Genomic DNA, 14,185 nt, shown 5'->3' on the forward strand with positions numbered 1-14,185 from the left:
AAAAAAGTTCACTTTTGATTCTAACCCCTAACTTTACACGCTGTTTAACCATACTTCCTTACACAAAATTGAAATTTTGACATTTTCATCGGATGCGGCACATGTTGTAGTATACCAAACCATGCTTAACTCATTTTTGAAAAAAAGTGGAGAAGTAGACATTTGATTCTAGTGGCCTCATTTAAAGAAAAATCAAGGGAATATGAAATTGCAGATTTAATTGCATATAGTTCAGCAGTAAGGATAGTGCAAAGGGAGGGGAGAGCAATGGGGATAGATACATCACCATGAATGATTGCACATATACTATCTAGTGAATTGTTGAGTTTTTGAACCATCAGTATATATATGACTGAATTCTTCATACTTGTCAAGAAGGAGTAGAAAATGTCTTTTAAGTATGATGGAGTTGGTGTGATCTTTGTTAAATTCTGTCAAGGACAGGTCGATAATAGGGTTAAAAGATTTCCAAGGTGGGATAGGGTTTACTAACAAGTGGTGTATTTTAATGATATTTTCTTCAATTTGTTGGAGAAAAGATTGGAATTTTACAGATAGTGAATGTATAGGAATTATATATTCCAACTTTAAGTTGAAGTCAGGGTTTGATTTTATGCTCAAGTATGTTAATGTGGAAATATATTGTCTACGTATGTCAAGTGGACATTCAGAAGCATCATTAAGAAGGCTTACAGTGAGGGTAGTTCTAAAGGCTCTAGTGGAGATTCAGACAGCTGTATTTTGAATAGTGTTTAGCCTGCAGAGGCGACTATCAGGGGCATAAGTATAGACAGAACATCCATAATCTAAAACTGGTCTGATGAGTGTGCGGTATAGTTTGAGTAAGGTATGATGATCAGAACCATAAGAAGTGTGTGAAAGTTTCTTGAGCAGATTCATTTTTTTGAAGCATTTGGATCTGATTTCTTCTATATGAGTGAGTCATTTTGAAAACCCTATTCTGAACTTTTTTAAATTTTTCAGGAAATGAAAAAAAACTGTTTGGGGCGCTTTATTTTTATGGTATAACAGTAAACTTGTGCAGTAATTGATAGGTCTTATGGTTACAAATATTTCTGTTCCTTTACCAGAACTTGAAGTTTTGTAGGCTGCGAGCAATTCCATTGTGAAATATGTGGAATTATGGGGTTTTCGAAATGACTTTTTTTTCAACTCTGTAAAGTGACGCAAAATCCTACAAAATCCTACAAAATCACATAACTTCAATACCCAAAATGATTGTATACAGATTTTCATTGAGGTTATACCTGCAATCTACGATTTAATTAAATTAATGTGATAAAGAAGCAACAAAACTTTTATCCATTTTACGGCATAAATTCAAAAATTGAATTGCATTGACGTTTATGAAATTAATGTTCTTTGTTTGTCTTATAAAAAAATTATTTCAAAAACCCCATAACTGCAGGAGTTATGGGGTTTTCGAAATGACAAACGCTGAAATATGCACTATTGAGCTACCTTCCAACGTTATCAGATAGAGCGCGCAACGCACCATCAGAATCAGTGAAAAACATAAAAACCCCTTAAATTGTGATTTATGGGGTTTTTGAAATGACTGACTCATATGAGAGGACCAGGAGAGGTTGTTGTCAAAGATGATACCTAAGTATTTAACAGAGGGAAGGGTTGAAATTGGAGTATTATTGAAGTGTATGTTTATTTCATGGGCACATTTATTAGATTATTACACCTGTAATACGGGGTTCTTAGATTTGGTTTGCAAGGTTGATGTTTTTAATTTTGGAACACCCGGTAGGTATTATACATATTGTAGTGGCTAAGTTGAAAAAATCCATTTCACTTCATGATGTAGAAAAATATAAATATTAAATATATATACAATTATAAACATATTCAAATTTCCTTTTTCTTTCTCATACAAACAAAAAAATTCTAAAAAAAAAACATCATCCCATCATCAAAACTTGTCCTTCGTTCAAAAAAAAATTAACATTCTCTCTCATTTTTCATACAGCAGCTTCGTCGTATTCGTGATCATTTCTTCACAAATCGCCATCTTTTCTCACGCGCTTCAGTTCTACTCTATTCTCTCTCACATCCGGCTCCATATTCGAGAGACTCCCCTCTCATATAGTCGTCCTCTTAAATAGCTGAGCACAATAACATCGATTGTGATTTGCATCCGTTTTAAAAACACTTTTGGCGCGAATGCAAGAGTAAACTTATAGTATACTCGTAGTCATGTTCGATGAATTCTAAACGATAAAAACTTTCACGATGAGGGTGTTCTTCATCTGTATACGAGGCGACGCGATGGCACGACTCGTACTTCGCAGCTAATCTGATGGATTTGATCGACGATGTACCAGATGCGGTGCGGGGAAGGTCATCGGTCGTGTGGAGAAAAGTGCAACGTTCTAGAAACAATGATTTTTTCACAGATGAAACTTTACCATATCGAAAAGTTTCGCCGCCCTGTAATAACATTATTAATTACGAAATTTACTTATCGCATGCTCGTGAATAATGAAGAGCGCTGAAAATATAATTACGCTTTTCAGAGATCTGGCTAATGATAGCCGACCATATATACGTATACGTCTCTAATGGGTTACACGTCATATTAAAAAGATAGCTTAAAGCGATGCTGCATAAACTCGTACATACATGTAGCTGTACTTTGTTGCGAAAAAATCTAATACCCTATAATGCTTTTATAGATAAAAAAAAAAGTTAAATACAGCTGAAATATTTTTCACCAAAGTTTTTACTCTCTTTCGAACACGATCATACTACGTATGAGCTCACAGTATACAATGATAACGTTGTATATAACCTCATTAATCCTTGTCTTTTGTTTTTCACTAGTAAAAGCCATACAGCATCATTGCTATTCGTATTATACATCTACATGTATTAGGTAGGTTGGTAGATATACAGCCACAGTCAGCAAACAGAGCAAAAGCTCCCGGTAAATAATTGAAATTAAAATGACTTCATTTTATTAAATTTCCATATCTCGCGGTTATACGCAAAAAGATCCTCTCTTCACGGATGAGAAAGAGCTCACGTGAGTTAGATGTCGCAATGCAAACCGTAGTAGGTACTTAATTTATATCTTGCCAGCAGAGAGAAGTAATACGTCATTAAGAACTAAGCACTTATTGAAAACTTTGGACCTGTATTCGCGTATAAAACTTGATTAAAAGAGTCTCTAGTGTAACATAGTCTATAATTAAGCTTAGCCGATAAAATAACAAACGTAAAACATGTTTAGAAAAGGATCGTCGATAATTCCAGACGTTAATTACACCAGGGATGCAAATTTACCAGTACCAGTGATGCTTAAACTTTATTTGCAAACTTTAATCCGATAATTTAGGTTAATATTAACATTGTTAATGGGTGTTATGTTTTCGCAGTATTAATTGGGTTACGTGACACGATTGCGCCTCTAATAATGTTCCCCTGTCAAAATCAAATTCATGCTACGTTTGAGGAGGCGTCGCGGATTAAATTATAATATATAGTTTATAGATGATTCGCGAACGCCTATTTCAACTCCCTGCCTTTTATACTCGTACACGCGTAAGCTCTGGATGTTCTAAAACGTGGTACTATACGTAAACGTATTACTCTTATTGCGAACGACAATGTTGTTATGGGGAGCTTTCCCCACCACACACGATGCTGGGTTTCGCGTTCCCGAAAAAAATTCCTCTACTTGTACGCGCATATGTGTTCTTCTAGTTAATGAAATGGTTGGCAAAAAGCTTTGCCTTGGCTTTGTTGTTTCGTCTCATGTAATTAAACGGATACCATCGTGCGATAGATTAGGATTATATGTACTCTTACTCGTGTGCCTACGCTTACAAAGCCAAAAAAAAAATAATTGACTTTTAAAAAATCGGTTGATCTGCGAAACTTTGAAAAACTTGTAAATTTGAAGAGGGAAATCATTGTCTCTATTGCCTTTGTTGGAGACTTCAGTTCACTCCCTCGAGCCTATTTTCTTCTTTTTTTCAAGAAATGATTCCGAAATTATTTTTATGTTCGTATGAAAACGGCTGAAAAAATTTTGATCAAATTTGAAATCTCACTAGGCCTGCACGATTCATACAAAGTACTAATACAACCCTCAATTTTTGATGAATCATTCCTGAACGAATTGATCAATTTTTTGAAATAACCATTCGCCAAACGCCAACGAATTGATCAATTCTTTAATTTATGAATCAATTCGTTCGCGAACGAGTCATTAATACGAATCGATTCGTTCGCGAATGATTCACAAAAAATAATTCAATACGTTCGTGAATGATTCACCAAAAATTGAGCAAATGAATCGATTTGTTTAAAAATGGGTCACTAATACGAATCAATTCGTTCGCGAATGATTCATAAAAAATAATTCAATATGTTCGTGAATGATTCACCAAAAATTGAGCAAATGAATCGGTTTGTTTAAAAATGGGTCACTAATACGAATCAATTCGTTCGCAAACGAGTCACTGATACGAATTGATTCGTTCGCGAACGATTCACTTATACAAATCAATTTGTTAACGAATGATTCATCAAGAATTGAGTAAATGAATCGATTCGTTCGCGAACGAGTCACTTTTACGAATTGATTCGTTCGCGAACGAGTCACTTTTACGAATTGATTCGTTCCCGAACGATTCACTTATACAAATCAATTTGTTCACGAATGATTCATCAACAATTGAGTAAATGAATCGATTCGTTCACGAACGAGTCACTTAAATGAATCGGTTCGTTCGCGAACGAGTCACTTATACGAATCAATTCGTTCGCGAGCGATTCACTTATACAAATCAATTTGTTCGTGAATAAGTCACAAAAAATAATTCAATACGTTCGTGAATGATTCACCAAAAATTGAGCAAATGAATCGATTTGTTTAAAAATGGGTCACTAATACGAATCAATTCGTTCGCAAACGAGTCACTGATACGAATTGATTCGTTCGCGAACGATTCACTTATACAAATCAATTTGTTAACGAATGATTCATCAACAATTGAGTAAATGAACTGATTCGTTCGTGAACGAGTCACTTATATGAATCGATTCGTTCGCGAACGAGTCATTTATACGAATCGATTCGTTCGCGAATGAGTCATTCATACGAATCGATTCGTTCACGAACGAGTCACTTATACGAATCAATTCGTTCGCGATTGATTCACTTATACGAATCAATTCGTTCGTGAATGACTCACAAAAATAATTCAATCCGTTCGTTAATTATTCACCAAAAATTGAGCAAGTGAATCGATTTTTTTGCAAATGAGTCACTAATACGAATCGACTCATTCGCGAACGAATCGATTTGTACAAGTGACTCGTTCGCGAACGAGTCAATCAATTCGTTCGCGAATGATTTAGTAATTACTGATCAACTCGTTCGCGAATGATTCACCAAGAAATCAATCAATTCATTTTACTTAATCGCTGATTGTTCGTAAATGATTCGATTCGATTGTAAAAAGATCAATTGCTGTACTTAGGTCTAAATTAAAAACCAGTTTAATAAAATATTCATAAGTAATTTTTTCTCGGAAGTATAGGTAAGTAGTCCTAATTTTGAGGAAAATCCAAACATTTACTTCACAATACACTTTTCTAACTTTCTAAATCGATCTCGTCACTTTACACAAAAATAGGAAAAAATCCCTGTCGGAGGACGTTGTAAAGGGGGTGGGGGGAAGGGAGGTCCCAACCTCACTATTCGAATTTAAGGATTACTTTTTCGAACGCGAAGGAAAGAATATCGAACGACTCTATTCCATTTATGGTCATTCTGAGGCAATTCAACGCGGAATTGTTCATTCCTGGCGCAGAACCCGCCTACCTTTTCAGGAAAAATTTTTCATCACAGACCTTGAATCATTCCAAGACTATGATAAAACAACCATTTTCAGTCATCTTTTTAAATTTTTAATAGGTATCTAGGTTGCAAAAATGTTCATTCTTGACATGTTAGTACCAGGAATCACTTCATCGGTGATTACCCCGACTTACTTTTCATACATGCTTAACACAAGACAAACGCTACCTCAGTTCGTAAATGTACCTAGTTTATGCTGCATAATTATAGATGTATTTTGAAGGGGTAAACACGATCCAGCCATAAAATAACCACCAGCAACAAGTAGGATAGATATCTTTTTTCACTTATACGCCGAAGAAGTTACCGATTTCAAGTTTATAGGAGGGTATAGAGTTACTTCAACGCAAAGCGGATTACGCAACTTATCGAACGTTAAAGCAAATTGAGTCGTTTGACACATCATTTTATTATCGTGGTATTTTGACGAGGGATGAAAATCTGTTTTTTAAAAAATGATTATCCGGAATAGTTTACGCAAGCAAATGGAATCTGCGCAGTTAGCATATCTTTCAATAGGTATACCTAACTACTATAGTTTTAAAATCGAAACTGGACCTAAATTTAGTGGAAGTTCTAATTAACCGAAGAAATAGACATTTCGGTTAGTATTTTAATTTGTGAAGAAAGTTTTTTTTTTCTCCATAATACCCTGCGATGTTTGTGGTTTGACAGGAAGAAAACAACCATAAAGATGTGAGATTAACTCGTGATGACGCGGGCCTCTTTCAAGGGGGTTGATGGTAATTAAAAATGATGTAGTAAGACAAGCGCAAGATAAAGGCAAACATGAGTGGTAACAATGAAAGTAGTAAGTTGAAAAGAATAATAAAGAAGGGAGGGTGAAAAAGAAGGGTAAAAAACTGAAAGACGACATGGTCCTGAAACGATGACGGTTTCGTGTAGAAGTTGGCGCGAAAAACTTGAAGATAAGCGCGTAGTTTGAACGTTATGGTTTGGTGGAAGAGAAGAAGAGATGGTGAAAAAGCGAAACAAGCCGCGTTAAAAATATATTAAAAGACAGTTTAACTGCTCGACATTTCTTCGGGTGCGCATAAATAAAAGAAATTACACGGTAAATCTAGTAAGCGGACGAAAACGAGTGAAAAATTTCACGTCTGTGAGAGCCAGGCTGCCGAGTAAGGGGTTGGTAAAACGTACTCGTCGACGGATGTATACCATTTCCGGTGTAAAGATTCGATTGTGCGGTATGTGCGTGCGGTTGCGATATTTTAAAAAACATTTATTCGGTCGCATAAATGCGTATATGCTATACGGCGAGACAGCTCGATGCGATGTATACCGGAGAACTACTTATGAAGCAACACGTTTTTCGGCGTCTTATTTTTATCTAAATTGAGTCACCGATGTTATAGCGTACGTTAAGGTTTATTACGTTAACGTGAATTCGTCGTCGTCGAGTTGCGAAAAACGTATCAAGAATTTTCTGCGCTTTTGTTCGCCTTTCTTTATACGTAACGGTACGTTTCGTTGAAATAACGCCCGAACGTAAAGAGCCTCCATAAAAGCGGCCATTTTCTAAATTCCGTGGGCAATTTATTTTTTTACATTTTTTTAATCGCGTTTTAAACAAGCGAAACTTGCGGTCTCGTAAAATTTTACTGTTTCGGTGTTCCACGATGGTGAAAATTTCCTTCTGTACGTTTTGCGGGGGGAAGGGGGAGGGTTTCTCATCGTCGTTGTACGTTGTATCAAGCTGTGAAATATCTGCGAATCATATTTACGCGCTATATAACCTCGATTCAACAGCAGTGTTTTGTCGTGTACCGAAAATTGTACGCGAGCGCGAAATTAAACCGGAAAAATAACTCGGTATCGCGTGCAAATTGCCAAACAAATGTCTGGAACGTTGCGGCGATGAATGGCGAGAAAAGGCAGTCGAGTGCGCAACGCACGTGCCATCTCCATTGGTAAAAATGTGACTATGGAAATTGAAAAAGGATCATAAAATAATACGTGTTCCAAAGGAGACATTTCGGCCTAAAAATTGGCGTAATTTAATTCCGTCGTCAAAAGTGTCATGCTCGCGAGCGTGTATCTGTATATTCAACGCCATTCGCGTCGTTTAACAACTCGACAAGCCGACGTGTTTATTTTCAATGTTACTTTATCAGTATGCGAAACGAGTTGGCCACTTTATGCAATTAAAAGCTTTTACATTTCGGTACTCGACTCGACTCGAGCCATCCTCTAGTTACTAGATACTCTTGTCATGTGTGAAGTTGTAAAAATACTCGTATCGTCGTCATGTTTCACCTCCTTATATGACATATACCGTGTGTTATATACTCGTATCAAACGAGGAAACGCGCTTTGCGATGCGAGTAGGCAACAAATATTACACATATGTGTAAACTGTGGCTTTTGTTAACGCTTTCAAGAAGTTAATTTAGTGGAAACGTTTCTTTTCGAGTCGGATTCAGTCGTAAAATAGCACGTTGGTGGCAGAAGGGAATCAACGGGGGAAGGATGATGGTTTCATTAAAGAGTGTTGGAATTTATTTCGTTAAACGCACCGCCTTGGTGTTTGAAGAAGAAAAAAATCGGGTGAATATTTTGCTCTGTAGTTTCATTAGATTAGTTTAAATTTGAGTGTGGAATGCTTTTCCAGGAATGTTCCTCATTGGTAGAAGTAATGTGAGTGTTTAGTTTGAGACAGAAAGTAGAAAAGATTTTTATTGAACGAGCATTCGAAAATTTAATCCAGATGCGTGATATTATTTTTGAGAATTTTTGTAAGTACCTAAACAAATCATTGTTTGAATCTCTCGTATCCAAAATTCTAGCTGAAGGTACAAATCAACTTTTTAATTTTTGGTAATTTTTTGGAAATCCAAACGTGATTTTTTTTTAATCCAAAAATTGACCATTTTTAGAGATTTATTTATTTTCCAAAATGAACGCCAATTTATTCAGTAAATATGATTAAACTTGGTAATTCTACGAACCAAATTTTGTAAAAAGGATAGTGATAAAGATCAGAGATGGTAAGAATTATCATAAGCACTGGGTAGGGATTTTCCAAGAATTATTCCCTATGGAGGGAATGATTCTCCTCTACCTGACTACCTCCGAGAGTAGGTTTTTAGATCCTTAACAGTCTCAACTACATACATCAGAAAGGTCTCAAAGTGAAATAAAACACCTTGATACATAGAACAATTTATACACGTTTAATGATGTAATTATTAATCATAAACAGTTCAGCAAAATTAAACTAATAAATATTAAATAAAATAACTATTTATCTCGTGACTGTGTGAGCAAGGCAAATACTACCTTGCTTCTACAGTCAGATGCCAATCTGACTAGATAAATTACAATGTTCACAGGAAAACCTGGCAATTGCACATAAAAGGTATGGCAGATCAATCGTAGATACATTAAAATCATATCTCTCGCCTAAAATATTAATTAATGACTGTTAAACACTCACCTTTTCAATATTTTTACAAATAATTGAAGATGGGCGAATGCAACCCTTAGGAAAGGTATTTCAACATCTCCCTAACTCTGTACATGTTGACTACCTCTCCCTTGCATCCTCTAATAGGTACTAGGTGCGGCAGCAGCTATTGGTAGAAAGACAACATGTAAAAATTGGGTACATCTCTTCTATGTCCAGATGATAAAGAGATGATCCAAGAAACCATAAATTGAAACGACATCACGTTAATTTATGTTAATTCTATAGACACTGCACCTGGGGGAAGACATCCAACTAGCGGCCATATTGGCTGAATTACGTGTGTCCTGCCAATTTCTCCCGCTGGGTGCTTTTGGCTGCGCTGTAGTCGAATTCTTTCTTGAACAAAATACAGCTCAACCAAGAGCACTAAGCGGGAGAAATTGGCACTACACAAAATATCACTATCATTCCTTTTCCCCGTTGCCTGCAGATTGAAGTACAGCGCAGCCAAAAGCACCCAGTGGGAGAAATTGGCATGACACAAGATTTTACTACCGTCCCTTTTCCCCATTGCCTGCAGTTGGATGTCTTCCCCAGAGGGCCCAGGTGCAGTGTCTATAGTTAATTGGGCTAAACACATATTAACCAATAAATGGAAACATCACTATTAGGGGATGAGGGGGGTGGCCCTTGCCTGCCTTTGTATTTTCACCGTTGACAAAAAGCATTAGCTTACTCGAGTCGCTAAACTAGAAGTGGTTCGCGTTGGTTTTAGATCTTCGAATCGGACGAAAGATCTAAAGAATTTAACTAGTATACCTGTTTTTACCACTTTTATGGAAGAATTACACTAATATTTCCCATAGAGGAGGTTCAGGCACTCCTACTCATCACAATTTCACTTTTTTGGGCCGTTTTGGAACCTCCAGAGCGATTTACAATTCCTTCAAAATTTTTGAATTTTTCCAGGAAGTGTAGAAAACAAGTTAGGCTTCTGAAAATCAAATTGTGGTTGATTTTCGACCTGTTCAACGAGTTATTCACATTCGAGACAGTTTCTAGGTGGATATCTCAAGTGTATTTTTGTACCAATATTTTTCAAAGCAACAAACATTTTCTGTTCATAAGAAAATGTTTGAAAATTATTTTAAATCCTACGCCGCCCCCCCCCGGATCCGATTTTTCTACCTATTTCAAAAATCATTTTGGAAATCATTCTGGAATGTGGACGAACTCATATATCAGGTGGAAGTGAAGCATAAACCACAACTCGATTTTTAGCGACTCAAATCAATTTTCATGGCATCTGGAAAAATTTCAAAAATCTGCCGAAATCAAAAATCATGCTGGAAGCTTCAGAACTGAAGAGCTCGAAATGGAGAAATTCGGATCGGGAGATGGTTTTAGACAAAGATACGTGTCATTCGTGAAAATTTAAAATATTTCTCTACAAACAGAAGGTTTTTGTTGCTTTGGATTTTTTTGCATTTAAATATGCTAGTAGTCAAAAACATACCAAAAATCACGCTGAAGACTTCAGAATTGCCTGAGAGGAAAAAATTTGCTTCATGGAATTGATATTAGTTTCAGAACTATATAATTTTCATTTTTTTTTCCACTAAATAAACGTATTTCTGGGGAGGGGAGACATAAATCTTAAAAAATAATCAATTTTGGATTTTCAAAAAATTACCAAGAAACCGAAAAATTAATTCGGCTAGTTGAAATTTTGCCATGGGGGTAAATCATGTTTTTTTCTAAGAAATCGCTGCCTCTTTCGAATCAAATACAGGCACCTTTTGAAATTCCTTCGTGAGTTTATCTTTCGAACCAACTGATTGCAGTTCTGAACTGATCTGGAGCTTCCAACGATTTTTTTTTTCATCGCAAGCTTCTTCAAATTTAACAATCAGTAATAATTTTCTAAACTTTCTAACCAATAAAGTTTCCATAAGGCGTCTGAAAAAAAGAAGGGCTCAAAGGGAACAATTTAGAGGACTATCGTGAAAATAACCTTAGTGGTGCATGTCGAGTTTTTTAAGCTTTCCATCTCGGATTCGGGAAAGTGTCCGGTAAACTCCTGATTTTGAACATGTTAGAAATTGCCGGTCAAGGATTCTTACTTTTGTCAACAAACTAAATAAAAAAAACAAATTGTATACAATTTTCTTGAAATGTCAGTATAACTGAGGCATTTTTGATTTCGGATACAAAAATTAATCTCAATTGTTCGATTTCCAAAAAAAAAAAAAAAAAATCAGGCTAAAAAAATAAGAAGTTTGATAGGTACACACGTACTTTTGGAACCACTTTGCGTAAGAAACTTCCAAATTTCGTGTTTTTAAAATAAGTAAAACTACCTCCAGGTTGTATCATATAAGTATAAAATTAACTAACCCACTTTTAAAGTTACTACGTACTATCAAAAAAAGCTGTTTACTCTTACACGCCTTTCAAAAAAACGCCTACTGGTGCCTTAAAATTGGAACATAGACAACTGACACGCATCACTTCCGGCTCCATCCAGGTATAAACTAACAAAGCACAAATTTTAAAAAAATTCTACTCAAAACGGGTTGATTTTAGGTCTCACTAGTTTCTCCCTTCGTGTTTATTTCAGATGAAACTCACTCGAGGGGAGAAAGTGTACTACACAGAATGAAGTTATAACCGTACTTTATTTTTTCCAACGCTGCATTAAAGTTTACGAGCCAACGTTATAATGAAAAAGAGTAATATTTCTTTTTTTTCATTGTAAATGCTCAAATTAGGTGTACATCTGTTGGAATATTTATTAAGGCAGTAGGTTTTTTAAAACGATCTCAATTAAATGTTGTTTTTTCTTCCTGATGTTTCTGTGATGGGTATATAAATTTTTTTTTTGTTACGAAAATATGCACTTTTTTTTGAACAATAAAAAAGTAATTAGATTGTGCAATGTGGAAAAGTGACAAAGCATCTCTATCTACCTACATTAGTAAGTGTAGGATCCAAAAAGACAGAATTTTTACATTATTATACCATAAGTAAGTACAAATAAGCAAGAAATGGTATTGGTCTTTTCATTCCTTGGGGAAATGTAAAGCAAGATTTAAAGTTAGGTAATGCTTATCTCTTACAATATGGTCAATATATAGATAGGTAAGTAAGCCGCATTGGTGACTAAATTAGATTTTGTAATTCTAAAGGTTTGTAAACGTGTAATCCCTATTTTTGTGTTCTATCTGAGATGATGAACTTATTCATACCATGGTTCATGCGTCTTTATTTTAGTTTTACAAACTGAAACAATGCTTTATTTTTACCAAAGGTAAGTATCTAATTGTGCTCTTCGAATCAAACATATTTCCGCCAGTTAGGCAACTTATCATACATGAAAGCGTTCATAGCAACCATATGAGGTCATATAAATTGCCTAATGAGCTCCTTGATCATACACAATATGCAATTATGCAACTCATTCGACATTAGCGAATAAAATTACGTAATTCGAGGTATGAGGTGTAAAATTCAGGTATTTATTGACGCTGATAAATACAACGTAGGAGTTCCCAGTACCATAAATGTACGAATAATCTCTTTTGTACGTGCAAAAATAAAATGAAAATGAGAGAAAAAAAGACATCCATGCCGTTTGTGAAATACTGCTGAAAGGTTTTATTTTTATTCTACCAGCGGTATACCAAAATAACAAAGGTTATCCTACAGTAATTTCATACTTTAAAGGGAACCTTTCATAATCACGAATGTCAATTGAAAAAAAAAGGCAGCGCCGTTTTTCGTATATTTTTAGTTTAAAAATAAAAATAAATCACCGAATGAAAATAGTACGTAATGAGAACGTGCGGCTTAATTCATTTTTTCTAATTTAACTGGCGGGTAATTCGTTGCTTTCCCCCTTGGCGATTATGTGCGCCGCTTCGGTAGCTTATTAAATTTTTTCGCAAATGCGAGGAAAACTCCAAGCTTCGTCGATTTCCTGCCGGGATGAATAACGATATCTGAATTTTTTTTGTTGCAGAAAATTGACGAAGAAGGTGAAGATTTTCATTTTATCAGCTCCCGGATTAACGATCCTATTATTATCGTATTTGATGATCGGCGCGGTTGCGTTCAACGTGCTCGAAGGCGGAAGAAAATGGAGTCAGAGTTATAATTTTACGAAAAGCACAACCGGATCGCACAAAGATGATAAAATAAAAGAATCAGTCGAAAGGTTATGGAAAATAACGGAAAATCTCAACGTACTGTACAAAGACAACTGGACCAAATTAGCCGGAGAAGAGATAACCCATTTGCAAGATTATTTTTTCGAAGAATTAACCATTAAAAATGATAATTCCGCGATGAGCGAATGTCACACCAAGAATTACCAGTCATATAGGAAGAGAAATCCGCCATTTTGGAATCTCGGCGAATGTTTTCTTTATTCGTTGAGTCTTCTTACAACAGTTGGTAATTATTCGGCTCTTTTTATTCTTCTTTTAAATGGTTCTCGGTATTTTTTTTTATTGTGGTAAAGAAAAGCTTCCTTTTTCAAGCTGAAAAAAAAAACTTCGACTACTTTAATAAGTTATTAAAATGCCGCCGGATAACCTTTTTTTACTTCTTCACTTCTTTATCTCGAAGTCTTCTTCTTCTTCTTCCTGATAATATTAAATTCAAAAAGTGTCAGCTTGAAGTACTTTCAACGTTGAATGTCGTCTGTCTCGTTAAACGCTCCATGCTACGGTGAACAATTTATCAAATGAATTCCCTACATCGGAAAAAATTTCGTGTCACGGTCTACCTGACGTTTGTAGGTATAACAACAACCGTAGTGAATTTCCATCATGGAAATTGAACGTGTATTTGCC

General features: G+C 35.5%; 1 protein-coding gene across 1 annotated transcript in view; it reads left to right on the plus strand.

Annotated features, from left to right (window-relative positions):
• The window catches only part of LOC135836791 (TWiK family of potassium channels protein 7-like), a 96,009-nt gene that overhangs the window by 46,424 nt on the left and 35,400 nt on the right, over positions 1 to 14,185 (plus strand). The window contains exon 3 of the mRNA XM_065351832.1: positions 13,351 to 13,784. Within this exon, the coding sequence (XP_065207904.1) occupies positions 13,351 to 13,784 (434 nt within the window). The remainder of the gene's footprint in view (positions 1 to 13,350; positions 13,785 to 14,185) is intronic.

This window comes from Planococcus citri, chromosome 2, assembly GCF_950023065.1.
Source record: "Planococcus citri chromosome 2, ihPlaCitr1.1, whole genome shotgun sequence".
In the NCBI taxonomy this organism is placed as follows: domain Eukaryota; kingdom Metazoa; phylum Arthropoda; class Insecta; order Hemiptera; family Pseudococcidae; genus Planococcus; species Planococcus citri.